Source organism: Salvelinus alpinus, chromosome 12 (assembly GCF_045679555.1).
Source record: "Salvelinus alpinus chromosome 12, SLU_Salpinus.1, whole genome shotgun sequence".
Taxonomy (NCBI): domain Eukaryota; kingdom Metazoa; phylum Chordata; class Actinopteri; order Salmoniformes; family Salmonidae; genus Salvelinus; species Salvelinus alpinus.
The window spans coordinates 30,576,336-30,598,084 of NC_092097.1; the positions used below are offsets into that span (position 1 = coordinate 30,576,336).

At 42.7% G+C, this 21,749-nt stretch overlaps 1 protein-coding gene across 1 annotated transcript; it reads left to right on the forward strand.

Annotated features, from left to right (window-relative positions):
- Positions 1–752: 752 nt before the first annotated feature.
- LOC139535839 (prostacyclin synthase-like) lies at positions 753–13,457 on the forward strand. The gene is made up of 10 exons (XM_071335673.1): positions 753–1,044; positions 1,775–1,898; positions 2,071–2,246; positions 3,110–3,259; positions 4,785–4,912; positions 7,309–7,490; positions 11,140–11,293; positions 11,898–12,079; positions 12,582–12,733; positions 13,111–13,457. Exons 1-10 carry the CDS (start codon positions 974–976, stop codon positions 13,259–13,261), a joined length of 1,470 nt encoding a protein of 489 aa, XP_071191774.1. The 5' UTR covers positions 753–973; the 3' UTR covers positions 13,262–13,457.
- The last annotated feature ends 8,292 nt before the right edge of the window (positions 13,458–21,749 follow it).

Below are 21,749 nucleotides of genomic sequence, written 5' to 3' on the forward strand. Positions count from 1 at the left end.
AAGCTTTGTCTAAATATGACAGACTAGGTACATTTCAGCTTATTTGATAGAAATATCCGTTTTAAAATGTTGACCTGAATAACATGTAAGTAAGTGTAATTTATTGAGGTAGGCAACCCATGACGTAGCCAAGTAAATACACACCTTTGTTTGCTGAAATCCATACTTTTTTAATAAAACGTCAATCAAATATAACCACTGACTGTTTCCTCGTTGCTGTTGCTCTAAGATGGCAACTCGAATGTGAATGTGCCAACTGAATATCAAAGAGGAAACAGTCGGTGCTTGTTTTTGATTAACGTTTTATTAAAAAGTATGATTTTAGTAAACAAAGAAAAAGGCACGCAACAACAGGACAAATTTAGGTACATGGTAAGAGTTTAAGAATGTACATTTTTGAAGTATCGACTGCATAGTGAGTCAAAGGTACATTTCTTTCAAATAGTCTGCGCTCAACTTTATGGAGGCCACCCATGAAGACACGATATCAGTGGAATATCATTATTTGGGATATTATCAAACCTAATCTGATTTAAATTCAGACACATGGGTGGGTTTGTTTTGTTTAGGCATGGATGTATCTGGAAATGGATCTACGGCTCCATTAAACTCCTAGCCCTGAGTATCAGCTTTATAGCACCGTTGACAATTAAAGGCAATGTTCCCGCGGTCGCGGAGACTACATTCACGGTAAACGCTGCATGTGTCGGTGCAATCGTGAAATTACCTTGACATTTTAACACGGATCTCCCGCGATACGGAATGAATCCACTCCCTAGTCATTGGTCCTACGTGAACTCGTGCAAATAGGAAGATGGATGAGGTCATATGACGTCAGGGTACACCCTGCAACGCCGTCATCGGATGACAAAATAAATAGCACTATATCTGATCAAGCCTGTAGTCTTAAATTATTCACATATATTCACTGCTGCGCACCAACGTGCATGTACATCTTTATAGAAATTGCGCTATGATTTGGACGATACTTTTGCTTGTCCAGGGCATTCTTCTCTTATTCGTACTTGTTTCGAAACGCTCCAGGTGAGTACCCTTTTCTAAAATGAATGTTCTATTAGGCTAATGTCAATGCTTGCACTGCATACATTGAATAAGGCATGCATGCGTTCTGTATTATATTGTGGGCATTTCGAACTTGTTTTCACCTGTGCACATATTTGTTTAGCACACTAGCCTACTTATCTAATAGGTGTATTGTCTACCTAGCATAAACTAACCCAGCATAAAGTTGTATTTACCATAAACCTAAAGTAATCCAAATACATCTTAATAATATCATAGTTGTATTGAGCAGTAGATGAGTTACATGAGTTGTCGCCTGTCAATCCTTTTTGAGAGGGAAGGTTGAAATAATCCCGAGATTAACCAAAAACCAAGTGCTATTAAGGACTATTTTCACTGGCCAGTCTTAAATGTCAACTTGTGTGTCTCAAAGATCATAAAGTCACATCTGTTTTCATCCTTGCTTACTGCTATATCGCTGGATAAATTGATGGGCTCATTCTATTATAAATGTTATTGGGAGTGATCCGGCTTTAAAACTTATTGGCTAAACTGTATCTATTTTACTCATAGCTGTGTCACACAATGTACTGATAAGAGCCAGGCATGTGAATATTGAATAGTCAATTGATTTCGGATACAGTTACTATATCAACAGACAACATCTGTGTAATCAGTAACTTTGGTATGAACAAATATATAGGTTTGAATATTAGCTGTTCAAAGTTACATGGGTTTTCTTTCTATACAGGTCAGAGAAAGAGCCACCTTTAGACAAAGGAGTTATTCCATGGTTAGGCCACGCCCTTGAGTTTGGAAGAGATGCTGCCAAATTTCTAAACCGTATGAAGGTGAAGCATGGCGATATCTTCACGGTAAGAGTGGTGATCATCATCATCTACCTAATATGTATGTACCTGAACCTGATCATCTGTTCTTGCCTAAATCCATGAATACATCTATAGTAGATGTAAATTCCTCACCATTCATGATGAGTGTGAGTGTGTTGGTGTGTTCCACTTTTTGATTTTGTGTGTGTGTGTGTAGGTGCGTGTGGCTGGGCGCTATGTGACAGTGCTACTGGACCCCAGCTCTTATGATGCTGTGATAGAGGACTCTGTGTCCCTAGACTTCACACGCTACGCACAGGTTCTCATGGACAGAATATTCAGCCTGCGGCTCCCCCATCACAACCCTGCTGTAGAGAAGGCCCTAACAAAACAGTACGTCCCTATCCTTATCACACACTCCTTTCTGTGTGGTCAGCCCAAAAACAGCTGTACATGCCCATTGATACGGTCAGAGAATGACAAATTAAAGTTTTGACATATAAACGATTAAGGACAGCATTGTCCAGCCAATAACTGGATCCTTACACAGGTATAATATGCTACTCTCTGTGTGTGTGATGTTGCTTCCTGGCTCCACCGTAGTCTAACTCAAAAGTTTCACTCCCTGAGACCGAGAGATGCCTGGGACCAGGGATTACCACATCGACCATCACAGATATCACTACCATCACCATGGCCTGATTAGCCTCATGTTATGGTTTATAAATGCATACTGTGTCAGAGTGTGGAGCAAATGCACTCACCTCCCACCATTCTGTTGATTGGCACTGTTGTGGAACTATCTCAGTCTCTCACAGTCATATTGTCTTGCAGAATATCTAGGCCGTTGTGTAGGTTACAGTGCTTTTCTTCTGGCTTTATATAGCATAGATGTCAAGCTCTCTGTAATGGATGTTGAATCTACAGAGCAGCATTTTGTACCCTGCCACACAGGTGTACTGCACTGACATATCCTCCAGCCCCCAGTTTATAGTTCAGACTGATCAGTTACAGTATTTCCACAGGCAACACCTATGTTTTATGGTGTTATTCCATAGAGGCGTGATACTACACCTGTCTTCACAGTGCCATTACTTAACTAAATAAGCATTGTCCGAGCCAAAGCGACCAATAATAAACACCTAGAATGCTAGTCTAGGACACAATTAGGTAAAAGTGAATTACAGGTTTGGCCTTGGTGACATCATATATGACGAACATTCCTTTCTCTTGACCTTAAACCTTTGCACCCTCAGGCACTTTGAGGGCGGGAGCCTATCCTGCCTGAGCAGCACCATGCACTGCCACCTCCAGTCCCTGCTGCTGCAAGCCCAGAGGCCCTGTCACAACCAGACCGACTGGAACACGGACGGGCTCTTCAGCTTCTGTTACAGTCTTCTCTTCAGGTACGAACGGAAGAGTTCCTATACCTCCTTCCCTTCTTCACTTACTCATTCACCCACGCGTCCCCAAGGGCCTACGTCAAACGCCTGGGATAAACAGTTTACTTACCAGCCCGTTCCACAAGCCACTTGTTTGTAAATACACCAGTAAGAATGTTTAGTGACGCATAAGAGGCATCTAATGAAAAGAAAGAGCAGTGCCACTCATGAAATTCCTCTTTCAGGCTGCGCTTCCTGTAGAACTCCCCCGGCTACACACTTTAAAAGGGTTTTTATTTATAGTGTTGCCAGAGATGTTTGAGATGGTCATTTAAACATTCAGCATCCTAATGGGGACCAGATGATTTAGTCATGACTTCTGTTAGCATTAGGCAACATCATTACTTAATAGGTCAGACACCGTGAAGCAGGGGTTCTCAAAGTGGGGTCTGCGGCCGTACTGCATGGGGTCCACAGGCAGATCTCAAAATATAACATGAATTAAGTTGTATTTTTTATTAATATTACTAACAACAACAGATTAATATATCCCTTTGCCAAAATAATTGTAATCTACAAGTTATAGTATGTTCTAAAGCCTGGGCAACATGGGCCTGTGAGGCTCACAGTGATATTGGTATTCACAGTACTCCACCAATTATACATTTTTCAACTGGATACTTCTTGTATTTCCCAAAAATGTTTTGTTAACATAAATGCACTGTAATGTAAGCTTTTAAAAGAAATGGCATTATGTGTAAATTGCAGAATATTACTTTTAAAACTGCTTCATTTTCTCTCCAATGCCAAGAGGTGTGCCTTTCTAATGTTCCTTCCCAGGGACCGAGACTTGGTAGAAGTCCTTGTATGCTATTATTATATCACTCGAGCTGTGTTCTAATTATGTCGGGGTCCCTGATGAATTTACTATCACAAAAGGGGTCCCTGACCCCAAAACATTTGAAAAACCCCGCTGTGAAGTAATCTAGGATGAGGAAGATTTATACTAAATAGGAAGTTTATACTAGTAATACCCCACACTGTGAACAGTTTAGGTGGGTGGGCAGTGGCCGGTGTGACACAGGAAGTGTTCCTGTTGACCTTCAGTTGGAGGACGCCACTGTGGGCAAGGTATTCCTCCATCGATCGGAAATGGTTCTTAACAATCACTTAAAACTGAAATGCTTAATGGTGAAACTGCCATGCCTGTTTTAAATACAAAGAACAAAGAAGTTACTGCAAACAACGAACACAGTTTTTCCCCCTCTGACATAATTGCACGGGAGATAGAAGAGCACACTATTATGTACTGCAATTATTTCTACCATGCTACGCGACATCTCCTCAGCTGGGCAACAAAAACAATAACAACGGTGGTGGCAGAGCCATGGCGCTGTTTATTCCATCTTTAAGGCAACATCTTCAATCAATTTAATGATCACTCAATTACATGTTTTCCTAAGCTTAACTGCTACTAGCAACCAAATGTTTTTTTCAACATGCCACTCTACAACCACATACTCACCATCCCACTCTCTCTCTCTCTCAGGGCAGGGTACCTCACACTTTTTGGAGGGGAGCAGAACAACAACAGAACAGACCCCACTGACGTCTATGAGGAGTACCGGAAGTTTGACAACCTCCTGACCAAAATGGCCAGGACCACACTGAAACCAGGTGACTACATGAAACATGGTCTCTGAAAGAAACATTGTGAGCCACAAGGTTTTACATTTGTGTAAAGGTACAGTGGCAGCTGGGTGTGGGAGTTGATCAAAAAAATTGGTGTGTCCGATCTTAGGGCTTAATTCAGTTTGGATGTGGTGTTATAGTTTGATTGTTTTACCCTAATGTAAACTCAGCAAAAAAAAGATACGTCCCTTTTTCAGGACCCTGTCTTTCAAAGATAACTCGTAAAAATCCAAATAACTTCACAGATCTTCATTGTAAAGGGTTTAAACACTGTTTCCCATGCTTGTTCAATGAACCATAAACAATGAATGAACATGCACCTGTGGAACGGTCGTTAAGACACTAACAGATGGTAGGCAATTAAGGTCACAGTTATGAAAACTTAGTACTCTAAAGAGGCCTTTCTACTGACTCTGAAAAACACCAAAAGAAAGATGCCCAGGGTCCCTGCTCATCTGCGTGAACGTGCCTTAGTCATGCTGCAAGGAGGCATGAGGACTGCAGATGTGGCCAGGGCAATAAATTGCAATGTCTGTGCTGTAAGATGCCTAAGACAGCGCTACAGGGAGACAGGATGGACAGCTGATCGTCCTCGCAGTGGCAGACCACGTGTAACAACACCTGCACAGGATCGGTACATCCGAACATCACACCTGCGGGACAGGTACAGGATGGCAACAACAACTGCCAGAGTTACACCAGGAATGCACAATCCCTCCATCAGTGCTCAGACTGTCCGCAATAGGCTGAGAGACGCTGGACTAAGGGCTTGTTGGCCTGTTGTAAGGCAGGTCCTCAACAGACATCACCGGCAACAACGTCGCCTATGAGCACAAACCCACCGTCGCTGGACCAGACAGGACTGGCAAAAAGTGCTCTTCACTGATGAGTCGCGGTTTCGTCTCACCAGGGGTGATGGTCGGATTTGCGTTTATCGTTGAAGGAATGAGCGTTACACCGAGGCCTGTACTCTGGAGCGGGATCAATTTTGGAGGTGGAGGGTCCGTCATGGTCTGGGGCGGTGTGTCACAGTATCATCGGATTGAGCTTGTTGTCATTGTAGGCAATCTCAACACTGTGTGTTACAGGGAAGATATCCTCCTCCCTCATGTGGTACCCTTCCTGCAGGCTCATCCTGACATGACCCTCCAGCATGACAATGCCACCAGCCCTACTGCTCATTCTGTGCGTGATTTCCTGAAAGACAGGAATGTCAGTGTTCTGCCATGGCCAGCGAATAGCCCGGATCTCAATACCATTGAGCACGTCTGGGACCTGTTGGATCAGAGGGCTAGGGCCATTCCCCCCAGAAATGTCCGGGAACTTGCAGGTGCCTTGGTTGAAGAGTGGGGTAACATCTCACAGCAATAACTGGCAAATCTGGTGCAGTCTATGAGGAGGAGATGCACTGCAGTACTTAATGCAGCTGGTGGCCACACCAGATACTGACTGTTACTTTTGATTTTGTTCAGGGACACATTATTAACATTCTGTTAGTCACATGTCAGTGGAACTTGTTCAGTTTATGTCTCAGTTGTTGAATCTTGTTATGTTCATACAAATATTTACACATGTTAAGTTTGCTGAAAATAAACGCAGTTGACAGTGAGAGGACATTTCGTTTTTTACTGAGTTTATTATAAAGACTGAATAGAGGAATAATTCAATCTGTAATATCCCCGATCACTTTATGATTTTTATACATATCATTGAGTCGGCTGGCTGTTTGTGATTTGTCATATTTGTCATTGTATGGACTCACTGTGGTGACCTCATCAGTAAAAGGGTTTTAGTTTGTTTCTTGCTTGCCATGGTGCGGTCACTGCAGTGAATTACTTTATCTAAGCGGGTCATATGTTTGAATCTCATTTCCGACTCCAATTGGCTTAATTACTCATGGTCCCTATGTCATTTCTTCTCAGTCATACACCTGCTTCATCTACAGGCTCTATCTGATGTCACCTGACACACCTGTCTGTCCTCTCACCCTCTCACTGTCACCTGTCCTTTTCACCTCCTTATATCTGATCTTACTGTTCTCTAACTATACATACTATATTTGTTTGTACCTCCCGGGTTACTCCCACATATCTCCTGTTTCGTGTCACTGATGTCACCTCTTTCTATTGAAATGGCATATTTGTTCATCTGTCTTATCTTGCATGTCACACCTATAACTCACTCTTCGTGTTTCCCATGTTCATGTTACACACCTCTCCCACCCGTCTCTGTTTTCAGGATTATGTCACCTGTATCTCTCTATCGACACTTGACTCACTAATCGAATTAGCTCAGTCTGATCTCATCTGTTTTACCAATGTGTGTCTGTGTTTACTCTTGACTCACCTGCCTGTGTGTTCCTGTCTGTGTGTGTGTGTCAGAGGAGAAGCGGACCGCCCAGAGTGTAAGGGGGCGTCTGTGGGAGTTGTTGGCCCCGGCGGGGCTGGGAGAGGGCTCCGGGTCCAGCCCCTGGCTGAGAGACTACAGGCACCTTTTGCAGGAAGAGGGAGCTGACGAGGAAACTCAGAGGAGAGCCCTGCTGCTGCAGCTGTGGGCCACACAGGTGAGTCATAGGCACTCCCACATCTCACCTCACCTCCCTAAGAGGAGTAGTGGCCTGTCATTGTCACAAAGCAAGGGCTGCCCAGCTATTTAAAGCTGTTCTGAATAGGTCTTGTGAACGATTGGTGAAAATCCCTGTTGTTCCATTGCACCCATAGAAAAATTCCTTTCTATTCAATAGCTTTTTGGAGGTGGGCCAACAATGATACCTAGTAATACAGCAGCATGCCCTTCTGGCTAGCAGCCATCTTAAACATGAACATTTTCCAATACAAAGACACTCGCATGCCAATGTCAGATGCTAGACTCGACTGGTTAAGGATGTTACCCTTTGTGAAATTCAGCTACCCACACGGTGTGCCTCTCAAATTCTGATTATACTGTACCTGTTTGTCAACCACACCTTATGCTTTGTCCAACCACTATAGAATACTTTTGTGATTAGTGATTATTTTTGAAAGACTAGAAATAAATACTAGCACATTCAGTTCTTTAAGATGAATACTAATGCTGTATTCTCAACCACTGGAGTGTATGGAAAACCCCTAGAACTGTTAGACCTTATTTTAGTGTTATCTTGGAGGGGACAGACATCCTGTCCCTATGTTAAGACTACTGCAAGTCCCTGTGGGCTCCAACTAAACATGGCCTCAGTGGGATGTTCTCAAGCTCTCTTTGCTGCTAGAATTGTTGTTACAGAGCTGCTGTTGTCTGCTCCTCCTGCTCTAACAAGGACTTCCCTAATTAAACATGGTAATGAGTGTAATATGCATCTTTACCGCAAGAGTGCACTAGTAACCTGTTTATGTCCTTTATATAAAAGGGTCTGACTCCAGCTAAACAGATACTTTTTGGGGAATCCCAAGATGGCAAAAGTACACACTATGATACCAAGAACATTCTGAGTACACTCTGAGTACTCAGCTCCTGCTTAGCATGGTTGGGGTTAATTCCATTTAAATTCCAGTCAGTTCAAAAGGTACACTGAAATTCCAATTGTCTTCAATGCTTTTCAATGAAGAACATTCAGAATTGGAATTTGGTTTACATTCTGAATTGACTGGAATTCAAATGAAATTACCCCAACCCTGCTGCTTAGACGTATTACTTCACCCATTGAGCACTGATAACTGCATCTACAATTTCACACAGACACATGATCTACCATCATCATGCAACTCTTGATTGTAATTTTTCAGTTCCCCTAAGAATGTAGTGAAGAACATAAGGTGTTACCACAAAAAATAATGTGTGTATTATATTGTATGTAATTCCTGGATAGTGTGTAGTGCAGCATATTACATGGCTAGTGCTGAGAGATTAACCAAAATTTATTTTTCTTTTACAACTAATTGACCGACGTCGGTTCAATTTTTTGAATTCCATTTCCTTCGTTTTTTTCTGTGAGCTCGATGTACAGTTTCTGTAGGGATAAATCAGATCAAGCTTGGACTGTGCGATGGAGTTGTAGTGGTAAAAAACTACAATGACCATAATCCATTACCAGTGGTGGGCCGTCAGGGCCAGCAAGGCCTTCTCTGCTGGCCTAAACATCATCAGAATATAAAAAAAATTTAAATATATTTTCCCACAAATATGTATTAAATTATTCCCCAGAGTAAGAGTTATACTCTTCATTTCATAGCTTTCCTCTTGGTTGCACTGCTTCCAGCCCCAGGTTGAGATTTGGAGGGCTGGTCTTTATGTTAGATCTTTTATCCAATCATATTCAGCCATCATGTGTTGCCAGGGGTCTAAAATCTGCCCTCAGGCCTTCAGAATCAACAGTGCGGGCGCTTGTAGCTTATAGTGAATGGAAATGAAAATTTCGTGTCAACCAATCAGCTTTAGAGTTGGCTATTGTACGCCTGCTGGCTGGCTCCAGTGTTACACAGGAGCCAGCTAGCAGGCGTAGTGCGTGCACGTCTTTTGATTGGATTACCAATATTGAGAGGCAGGTCCTATGGGCAGGTCTATTGTAAGTCGCTCTGGATAAGAGCGTCTGCTAAATGACTTAAATGTAAATGTAAATCTAGGAAACTGAATTTGATAAACGAATTAATTCGCGTACTACTAAGCTGTTTTTTCAACCCACAATGGCGGAAGGAGGAGAAGATATCGATTTGGTCGAGGATATAATTATAACGCCATTCTCAAGACGAACTTTTCAAGAAAAGTTAGACATTGTAAGGAGAGGTCGCCCGACGCCACAAAGCCTGTCACAGGCGGGAAAGGGGTTCCAACTACGAGCGCTATCAATGGCTCACAGGCTCCGAGAAGCACTGCAAACTGTACTGCTGGGAATGCCTATTATTTGCAAGTGATCGATTTGGTGTTTGGAGCCACACTGGCTTTGCAAACTTGAGTTGTCTAACCAAGGCAGCAACGAGACACCAAAGTACGGCTGGGCACTTACAAGCAATGGTGCTTTTGAAAACTTTTGGGGACACCGGAGTGGATCTACAGCTCAACTAACAAGCGCGCAGGGCAACGGAGCTGCACAATGAAAAGGTGAAGGGAAATATTGAAAAGACTAATTGATTGTGTCATGTTTTTGGGTAAACACTGTTTACCCAAAAATGTCAATTTCAAGGTGATGCAACGCCTGGTTATACTGCGTTTCTGTCTAAATGTATAGTGTCTAGAGCCATGGCATCATAATGATGGTAATAAGAGGTGGATTAATTCGGGTGGGACTGTGTAGTACCTCACTGAAGGCCCAGGCCCCAGGCCCACGGCACGCCACTGTCCATTACGCACCTGCTTAAACTTGTCCGGTCTGTGCAGAGCAAGACACAAGAGACTGAGAACGTTCTATCTAGAGGGATAGAAAGCGTACTAAGTGATTGATAGTTGGCATTCAGCAGTCCTAAAAGTATGCCTAATTTCCTTTTGAAGAATTACTAAAATAGTGATTTTGTCAGACCGCGTTGGCAGCCGCTCTATATGAGAGGATGACGTGGAATGAAATAATCAAATAAAACAAATATTTTGTTAAAGTAATGTGAATAAATGATAGTTAATTAGTGATAAGCAATAATGGGCAGTCACCACCATCATGGGACTTTTATTAATTATTTAATTCTGTGTTACAGCTTTAAACCCACAAAATGCATAGTGCATGTAATGTCCCCCCCAAAAATAGAAAAAAACATGATTATTTTTTTTCATGATCGAACCAAAACCGAACCGACCTCAAAAAGCACTAATCGCTCAGCACTATACATGGCGAACATTGTTTAGTCTGGAGTCGATGTAAATTCAGTGGTCTTTCCACTCATGTACAAACACAGACAGATGGCCAGGACAGCCCAGTGTGCACCGAACACTCCATATTGAGTCTCTTTGGTGTCTAATGGCTTTGCTTTTATAGTAACCATTACAGCACTTACTCTCTGACAGTAGCCATAACATGGTTGTCTATCATAGACACAGGAAAGGAACCAGTCTAATTCATTAGGCCTTGTGATTTAACTATATTAACAAGTGATGGTTTCCCCTATGAGAGAAAATAGTAAGAGCTGGCATGTGGTGTGTAATGTTCTCTTCTCCAGTTACATAATTGCTACCTGCACAGTCTCACTGTGAGAACCATCTGAAAGGGAACTCGCTGTGTCATTGCCTTCATGTCAACCTTCATTTGTTGCCAGGGTAACGTTGGACCTGCTGCATTCTGGCTGTTAGGTTTCCTGTTGACAAACCCTGAGGCCATGAGGGCGGTGAGAAGAGAGTTCAGCAGCATCTCCGAGCAGGACTCGGCACAGTGTCCCCTACTGGACAGGCTGCAGCACACACCTGTGTTTGGTGAGTGTTTCTTGTTTACTGGGTATATGCACAAAGACAAGGAGCTTCATCCCTATGGGCAAATGTACCCTAATGAACAGAGTAGAGAGAAAAGAGGGTGGGGGGAGAGGTGAGAGGGCAGTTGAAGAGAAACACACACATATATATACACACACACACACACACACACACACACACACACACACACGCACTGTTCCCAGGCGAGTGGCCACACATACAGTAGTCTTTGCCTGAGACCCTAATGAGCTCAATGACTAAAAGACCAGGGCAGATCCACCTGCTCAGGCCCTGAAGGTTGCTCTCAATGATCTAATGGCTCCCATGTCACCATCAACAGGTGCTCTAACCTCTGGTGCAAATAATGAGCACATAAGGAAAGTGCCACCTACCTGAAGATAGAAACCTGCATTTAGCCATTTTTAAAGTTTAAAAATGTATTTAACCTTTATTTAACTAGGCAAGTCTATTCATAACTATTCTTAAGGGACTCCTCAAATAAGAATGACCTTAGCGAATCTATTACGAGGACATAAGATCTGTATGCTTAATGAGTCTGTGTACATTAGTGTTCATCGTCTTCTTTTCTTTGTCTACTCTATCCCAGACAGTGCCTTAGAGGAGACTCTGAGGCTCAGTGCTGCCCCGTTCATCACCAGAGAGGTAGTGCAGGAAAAGACCCTGCAAATGGCCAATGGGCAGGAGTACCAGCTCAGGAGGGGGGACAGAGTGTGTCTGTTCCCCTTCATTAGCCCTCAGATGGACCCTGAGATCCACCAGGAACCACAGGTATGGATGTTAGTTGCCTCTCACTCATGAACAAATAATAGCTCCCTAATAATGGACAATAAAGTATAGTTTCAAATCCATCTGTGTAACACAGGTTAAAGATAAGGTACAGTAATAAGTATTGACGTTTGTTTACGTAAGGAGGAAGCACACCTACACAGTTTCTAAAGTGCCCCTGGATTACCCAAGATACAGAGAGAGGGGTTGAACCTAGAACATTGTAAGGCGCTTGAACACAAACAGAAATAGGAGTGGGAAGGGAGTTAGCTTGTTACACAGCTGAATCATTGCTTTGTCCTTCACCCTACAGTACCAGCCAGTTAGTGGAATACACACGGAAATTGTAGTAAATGATTGGGTAGTAACACTACCTCTCTATTATTGCTATCTGATATGATATGGCTGTGTGCAGCAGGAAGCGTGGGGGAACAGTCATGTGTGATCATCATTTGTCAGTATGAGCTGGGTTCACTGCTTTACCTTCCTGCGTTTCCTGTCATAGAGATTCAAGTATGAACGCTTCCTTAACAAGGACGGATCTGTGAAGAAGGACTTCTTTAAAGGAGGGAGACGGCTCAAGTACTACACCATGCCATGGGGCGCAGGCACCAATGGCTGTGTGGGCAAACGCTTTGCCATCAGCTCCATCAGACAGTGAGTATCTCTGAGTGTTCCTTGTGGGTCTTAGGGGGAGGGCAGAGGAGGTCAGAGGGAGTCAGAGGTCCCCACTTCACCAGAATCAAGGACAGACTTAATTCTGGGATTGATTAGCTCACCTCACAGCAAATTTCATTATAGGAAGAGGGAAGGCTTAGCAGCTGTCTTTTACTGCACAGGCTTCTCCAGGTGTCTATGCAAGATTGGGTTACAATGACATGAATTTCACTGCTATGCAAATAGAACATGCCAAAATAAAATACAAATATATTCTGCAAAAACTGGTGTGTGCAATGGTCAATGTTACAGTTTAGGCACATTTATAATGTATTATGCCAACAACTCACATGTTGTGTCTTTATCTGTGTGTTCAGGTTTGTGTACCTGGTCCTGTCTCATCTGGAACTGGAGCTGTGTGACTCAGAGGCTCAGATGCCAGAGGTGAACACCAGTCGCTTTGGGTTTGGAATGTTGCAGCCTGAAGGAGACCTGGCCATCAGATATAAACCTAGACATTCACATTGAAGACGTGAAGTCTGGTTTGTGAAGTTTAGGCTAATTTAAAAAAAATTATGACATATGTCAATATAATGTATTGTATCTATTTTTGTATCAGCACAAATGTACAGTGTAATGTGTTATTTATCTTTAATTATAATGTATATATTTAACTTTAAAATAGTCACTTCATAACAATAATAAAAACAATTGTTCTAGACTATTTTGTTTGTAAAATAAGTTGTATCAATGATTAACCTCGCTCCATAAAACCAGCTTCAAGTGTTTAAAGTGCATTATGTATAAACTATTGCACCACCTTAATTAGAAATATTTGTAAAAACATTTTCACAACAAAACACCAATTTGGAGCATATCCCAGTGATGAAAGTGTCCTAAATCCTCCCCAGTCCCATGATGGTTGTGTCCATTGCATCAGGGAACTAACTCACTGTTCCCCGGGCACCGAAGACGTGGATGTCGATTAAGGCAGCCCCTGCCCTCCCCTGCACTGATTCAGATGCAGAAGATACATTTCAGTTGAAGGCATTCAGTTGTACAACTGACTAGGTATCCCTCTTTCCCTTTATATATTTGGTGGAGTAATTGGGCGGCTGGCGCTCTTTAAACAGATCAAACCACACATTTGTCACACTAACCATGTTTCCATAGGCAGAGAGTAAAATCGTACATATTAATACAATTCTAATAATCAGTAAAACATTTTAAAATGCAGACGGATAATTTGTTCGTTCGACATGGTGGGATCTTTTTGTGTCAAATTAATTATTCGATAAATGGCGGTGGTAACGCCTTTATGCTTCAAATATTGATATAACTATCATATCGAAGTAAACTTGGAGTCGCACGATGTTAGGGTGTGTAGTCCTCCCACTACGACTCGGGAAACCATACAGTTTATTAGGCTACGGATTGAATAACTTGAACTTCACAAGGTGATGGAAGTGCATGGTGATATTGATGCTGCTTTTCAATAAATATCTAGGGTCTTATTCTAGTGACATGATAATAGATGCTTGACTGCCATTTGACAAATACAAATATTCTTGCTCTTAGACTATCCATAATAATCTCATGCAGACTAGCCTACCTGCGCTGTATCTGCCCGCTGTTGGCTAGAGCGGACGTGCCAAAACCATATTAGGCACACATTTACTATTTAGCGCAACAGTTTTTGTGACCGAACGATCCGTAAAGATGAAAATACGATGGAAATGCATTTAACTTTAGGTTTTTATTCGGTACATGAAAACTTAAGCGAAGAAGTACATTTTGTGTGCTCTACATCACCACGCAGTGATTTTTATCCACAAGTGCATTTGGTGGAAGTACACCACTGGTAGGGGAAATGTGCATATTTTCTTTATGCAGTTTTTTAAATATTCCCATGAAAATTGGCCGCCAATTTTTTGTAAATAATCTCGCTCTTTTGTTCATAAGGGAGTGAACGTTATTTATAATAAGGGTTACATGGAGAAAATCAGACCTCTGAAATGAAAATGGCTTGTCATCCCTTCAGCAAAATACACAGTGTTCAAACATTAAGAACACCTTCCTACTGTAATATTGAGTTGCAACGAAACTGTCCCTGTTTGCAAATAATTACATCGAAGACGTCATTAGGAATCCAAGCATGGTACTTTCAAACACTAGGCCTACCTTTCCACCCCAGGCAGAGTAGGCCTACATTTCCACCCCAGGCAAAGTAGGCCTACCGACGCAGAATGTAAGCTTTAACTGCTGTTTAAATGGCTTAACCCAACGAGAGGTCACACGTGTTTCCCTAAAATCTGTCTGGGTTTAACATCTTCTATTGTACAGAAAGTGAATATCTTAATTCATAGATAGTGACAGAGTTAGATTACTTCCCAAGCAAAGTACATTTTTTGTCTAGCCTCTGATATCCCCATATCAGAGTCACGTCTTCCCCGGGTATTTTACAGTTTGTTTCTAGCATAAAGCATCTCTGACCAAAGCGCTTTATGTAATCGGATCCGTTTTATCTTATTCAAAATCACAAACTAACAAGGGGTACGCCTGTGCTTTTTGCCATTTTCTTTAATTAAAGGTAGGCCTATAGCGTACCCTCTCATACCCCCTCAATTCGAGTCTTGGTTTTAACTTAAAAGCCCTTCGCTGACACGGAGGTAGGCTGGTGGGTGGAGGAATTGACCGAGAAATCTATGGATAGAGCAGCCTCCTAATTTCGTCTATCAAACAGGTAGGTCTGCCTATTATTTATTAAATAGGAAGAAATAGGCTACAACACAAACCCCTCTTGTTGTTAGTAAGGTCTAATTCAAATGAAGACGATTAAATAAATTATGCGTACTGGAATTTGCCTACTTTCAGCACCATGAGCTGTCCATTTCTGGTTCATTGTGCCGCGACTGCTGCTTCAAGTTTCAGCACCACAATATAAATGACTCGAATCTGGCTTATTGTGAGGTCAATAACTCTGATAAATACACCATGGCCAAGAAACATTGTTTTTAATCAAATCAATTATAGTAGTAGAAAGCTATCAAAGTTGACCTCTGGTCTTCCTCATCTCCACAATCTCCTTCTAAAACTGAACATAACATAGCCTATAGGCTGGTCTGTGCGCAAGTTAGCGCGTTTTTAGGACAGCCTAATAAACAAAACATTTTCTGAAAAAGCCTTTGACTCTCCTGAACTGCCACCGTAGCCCTACACAGCACAGCCATTGGTTAGACAGGACACACTTTTTTTACCATCAGCAAGAGCAGAGCAGGCTGGGTCACAGGGTTGGAATAGCATTGCTGTGTGTAATGCAGCCTGGTTTTATGTACACTATCCCAGCAGTTATCTTATAAATTTGCTCTGTACTTCGCCTATATGCAGTTCGTAGACTATAGGCTATGGATCATTTGATTGAGACCACACTAAATAGCTTATAGGCCCACTTGATATTGCGCGCACAGAAGAGAATCAGGAATGAGGGGCAGCATCAGGCACACATCGATATATAGCCCAGTGTCGACCCGTCATTAAAGGCAGGTGGGTCAGAGCCCCACCGTTTTTGAGCCCCACATGTTTAGTAAAAAAAAAAAATACATATGCAGTACCAGTCAAAAGTTTGGACACACCTACTCATTCAAGGGTTTTTCTTTATTTTTACCATTTTCTACATTGTAGAATAATAGTTAGGACATCAACACTATGAAATAACACATATGGATTCATGTAAAAACCAAAAAAGTATTAAACAAATCAAAATATGTATTTATATTTGAGATTCTTCAATGTAGCAACCCTTTGCCTTGACAGCTTGGACAATCTTGGCATTCTCTCAACCAGCTTCATTAGGTAGTCACCTGGAATGCATTTCAATTAACAGATGTGCCTTGTTAAACGTACATTTGTGGAATTTCTTTCCTTTTAGAAATGTGTTTGAGCCTATCAGTTGTGTTGTGACAAGGTAGGGTGGTATACAGAAGATAGCCTTATTTGGTAAAAGACCAAGTTCATATTATGGCAAGAACAGCTCAAATAAGCAAAGAGAAACGACAGTCCATCATTACTTTAAGACATGAAGGTTAGTCAATCCGGAAAATGTCAAGAACTTCAAAAGTTTCTTCAAGTGCAGTTGCAAAAACCATCAAGCACTATGATGAAACTGGCTCTCATGAGGATCGCCACAGGAAAGGAAGACCCAGGGTTACCTCTGCTGCAGAGTATAAGTTCATTAGAGTTACCAGCCTCAGAAATTGCAGCCCAAATAAATGCTTCACAGAATTAAAGTAAGAGACACATCTCAACATCAACTGTTCAGAGGAGACCTCATGAATCAGGCCTTCATGGTAGAATTTCTGGAAATAAACCACTACTAAAGGACACCAATAAGATGAAGAGACTTGCTTGGGCCAAGAAACAAACGCAATGGACATTAGACCAGTTGAAATCTGTCCTTTGGTCCAAATGTGAGATTTTTGGTTCCAACCGCCGTGTCTTTGTAAGACGCAGAGTCGGTGAACGGATGATCTCCGCATGTGTCGTTCCCACCGTGAAGCATGGAGGAGGAGGTCTGATGTGTCGGCATGCTTTGCTGGTGACACTGTCTGTGATTTATTTAGAATTCAAGGCACACTTAACCAGCATGGCTACCACAGCATTCTGCAGCAATACGCCATCCCATCTGGTTTGTGCTTAGAGGGACTACCATTTGTTTTTCAACAGGACAATGACCCAAAGCACACCTCCAGGCTGTGTAAGGGCTATTTGACCAAGAAGGAGAGTGATGGAATGCTGCATCAGATGACTTGGCCTCCACAATCACTCGACCTGGTGCGTGGAGCAGGCACAGATTTTACCAGACTGATAGCACGCTCCTCAGAGCGAGTACGGAGAGCTGACTCAGGTGGCATCAGACTGATAACACGCTCCTTAGGGCGAATGTCGTGCATCATACACCAACACAACAACCCTCTCATTTCTCTCTCCTCCAATTTCTCCATCAACTCACTAATGGTCTCTGACTCTCTCCGTTCACTCTCCTCCAATTTCTCCCTCTTCTCCCAGACTGGCTCTGGTTCACTCCTCGGCTCCGCCGACCACCTCATGTGCCCCCCATGTTTGGTCGCTGTCCTCCCTTCTCTCCTTGCGTCTGCCGCCAAGGAAGCCTATCCTGTCCTGCCAGGATTTCCTCCCAAGTCCAGGATCCCTTCCCATCCAAGATCTCCTCCCAAGTCCAGGATACCTTCTCCTCCTGGGCACGCTGCTTGGTCCTGTTGTGGTGGGATCTCCTGTCACGATCGTCGTAAGCATACTCGGACCAAAGCGCAGCACGATATGGGTTCCACATGTTTATTCAATGAAACGCACAAAAACGATAAAGAACAAACGAAACGTGACGTTCTGGAGTGCTCACAGGCAACAACACAAAAACAAGATCCCAGTGGGGAAATGGCTGCCTAAATATGATCCCCAATCAGAGACAACGACAAAACAGCTGCCTCTGATTGGGAACCATACCAGGCCAACATAGAAATAAACAACCTAGATAGGAACACCCCCCCTAGTCACACCCTGACCTAACCAAAATAGAGAAGAAAAAGGCTCTCTATGGTCAGGGCGTGACAGTTCTCTAGTTGTGCTGTGATTCGCTCAGTGTTCTGTCACTCATGGGGACACTACGTCACCGCAAAATCTACGGGGAGAGCTCGGAAATTCAAGCCCCTAGGGTGCTGCCTTAGAGCTACATTAGAAGTGCCCATCCGGGCCTCCCGAGTGGCGCAGCGGTCTAAGGCAAGGCGTCACTACAGACTCGTGTCCCATCCCAAGCTGTGTTACAATTGGCCAGAGGTCCCATAGGGTGGCGCACAATTGGCCCAGCATCATCTGGGTTAGGGGAGGGTTTGGTCGGGGGGTCTTTACTTGGCTCATTGCACTCTAGCGACTCCTTGTGGCGGGCCGTGCGCCTGCAGGCTGACCTTGGTCGTCAGTTGAACGATGTTTCCTCTGACACATTGGTGCAGCTGGCTTCCAGGTTAAGCGGGCGGGTGTTAAGAAGCGCGGTTTGGCGGGTCATGTTTTGGAGGACGCATGACTCGACCTTTGCCTCTCCCGAGCCCGTTGTGGAGTTGCAGCGATGAAACAAGATCGAAATTGGGGAGAAAATTAAAGAAGTGCCCATCCAAAAAGGCTCAAGGTCATTGGCCACACATAAAATTATCAAATCACATTATATCTACCGCTTTGATTGGACTGTTCATGTCAACATCATACTTTCAAAATCTTAGCTAGCAAGCCAGCAGTCATCATCATGAATCAAGTCGACAATCTACTGGCAAATCTTTTTCGATCCTTGTCATATGAAGAGAAATTATAGATAAAACATATTGGTGATGATTGGCCATTGGACATAAACATTACACAACAAGTCGGAAATTGCAAATTCCAAAATGAATGGCTTGAAAGGAATCAGTGGCTAACTGCAAGCATTGCAAAGCAATGCAAACCAATGCTATTCAGTGGAGTGGGTGTGTGGTCCAAGTCTGGGTTTAAGGGTATTTTTTCCAAGCTTAAAAGGATAAACATTCAACATTGGCCATGCTGTCAATCCAGCATGACTTCTGCCACGTTCAAAACAACTGGAAACTCAGAGCTGGGAAATCTCAGACTTCAGTGTGTTCCGACTGGGAAAATATGTTTTGAACGGTCATCCAACTAGAAATACCAAGTCGGGAACTCAGGCCTCTTTCTAGAGCTCCGACCTGAAGATTACTGACGTCATGATTCAACCTTGGTTTTTTCAGAGTTCCCAGTTGTCTTGAAAGCACCATAAATCCAGAGAATGACAGACTTTGATGACAAAATGTGCCCACCACATCACGGTGAGTCCAAAAATGTATTGTATGCTGCTGCATAAATTATGTAATATGCCAGGGAGATATGTATACTGTAGCTAAGAAAGTAATACTATGTGTATGTTGTGTAGTAAGTTGTTAGTAGCCCATGCGCCTCACCCTCATAATTTAGCCTGCTGTTCTGACTTAGTGGTGCACATGTAGCCTATAGCCCTGTTTGAGAGAAATGTCATCATCAAATATTGAGCTTTCATCGTCTGCTTATATGCCCCCTTTATTTATCCTATGGTTCTGTTTTGGTGTACAGGGAGAATACTGTAAGAAGTGCCCATGTTCTGAATTCTATCCTGTACATTTCAAAAGTGCTAAACAAATAGTTATATTGACTAGTCTCTCCTAGCTCGCTCATTAATGTCTTAATCAAAATTAAGGATTGCCTCTTATTCGCTTGTCTTCCCCTTATGCCATAGTTTGTACATCTCAATTGTCAGTTGAAACAACATTTGTTGAAGCAAGTCAGCCATATCAGCTATGTTTTTTTTTAAAGGCAGTAAATGAGGCTGAACTAACTGTTTCACTGCCAGACAAGGCTCTGCTGATAGCCAGGTCTAGCAGTGGGAAGCTGTTGGGACTGATGTTGGGACAGCTTTATGTAAGCTCTAACAATTTGTGGGCCACCTTTATAGTGCAATTAATGTTGTGTTGTTTAGTGGCTTTGCTGGCATGCATCTAAAACAAATGTTTTATGTTTGCCCCACCAATATTCACATGCTAAAATCGCCACTGATATAGCCTAATTAAACAACTAATTCTAAAACATTAAGAAATATTGACATTTCATAAATTACAAATTATATGACCCTCCCCTGGACTAGATTTAAAACATACTAAACCCTCCCCTTGACTGAAATTGAAAAATCATGACACTCCCCTATTTTCTTCCATGTGACCATTCTGTAAATTTCGATCCATACCGAATAATCTCATCATGTAGGTTATATCCGCAATGCATCTTCAAGCTGTGGGCTAGAGCGCACTTGCCAATACCAGAGTGGGCACATATACTGCAACCTTTTTTGTGGCAAACCATCTGTAGAGTTCAAAATGCGATCGAAACCGATTTAACTTGTATTTTTTATTCGGTACATGGGAATGTAACCACAAAAAAAGCCTTTTATCCGGAACAAGTCAATTTGAAGGACACACACCTATGGTGAAAAATGCGCATATTGTTTTTATGCGCATTTTAGAATATTAGCATGAAAATCGTTTGCCAATTGGATGGAAACTTACAAACACCTGTTCTCTATTGCGCACAATAGTGCTGAACCCAGTGATTGCTACTTGATTTGTAGTCTTTATGGTTTTGTGTCATTGTGTATATGTGGGCCATTGATCATGCCCACTGCAGGGGAGACCAAAACAACTGTGCCCTGCCAAGACTGTAAACATAGTTTTTTTTAAATTATACTCTAGTGCACACTGTTGTTCCATGTCGCAAAGAGTGGGGCACAAAGAGAGAGCAACTGCGTAATTTCTCATCACCCTATAGCCCTAGCTGCGCTTTACAATAAATCATTGCAGCTGAAGCCTGAAGGTTACCTATTTATGTAGTAATTCTATTACCTCATGATTGTTTTGTGTTTACTGGCTTTTGGAAGACTCTGGGTTGTAGAGGATGTGCAAGCGCAGCCCCTTTGATAACGAATGGGTTTAAGCTGCATCCCCCCGGCAGTGCAGCTTCTGGTTGGAGGAGCGCAACCTCGGCGAAATCAGCCCCTGCAGAACCCCGCTGGAGCGTAGCCCGCCACGCACGGTACAAGAACACAACTCAGCAACCAGGTATAGAGGAATCGGTGCATTCACATCATACTTGTTGATCCGTTCCGTAAGGGAAGAGCAGGACACTGGTTCGACCTGAGATTTTACAGCGCGTGTAACCCCATTTTAAACATGTCTGTTGCGGGGATGATGTCTCTATAAACAGCCTCCAATAGACAGGCGGTGAGCGGAGCAACAATTCAGCGCAATGTTTTTTTAAGATGTTGAAATGTTTCTTCTTACACTCTCAGGCTAAAAGTAACATATGTAAGTATCAGGACTATAATATCTGACATTATTTTCGTCTTCATCTGTTGCACTTTGACTACCATAATGTTGTAGCT

Coding starts and splice junctions, on each gene's coding strand:
- LOC139535839 (XM_071335673.1), top strand. CDS start 974: ATGATTTGGACGATACTTTTGCTTGTCCAGGGCATTCTTCTCTTATTC. Junction 1,045..1,774: donor CTTGTTTCGAAACGCTCCAG/GTGAGTACCCTT, acceptor CTTTCTATACAG/GTCAGAGAAAGAGCCACCTT. Junction 12,734..13,110: donor GCCATCAGCTCCATCAGACA/GTGAGTATCTCT, acceptor CTGTGTGTTCAG/GTTTGTGTACCTGGTCCTGT.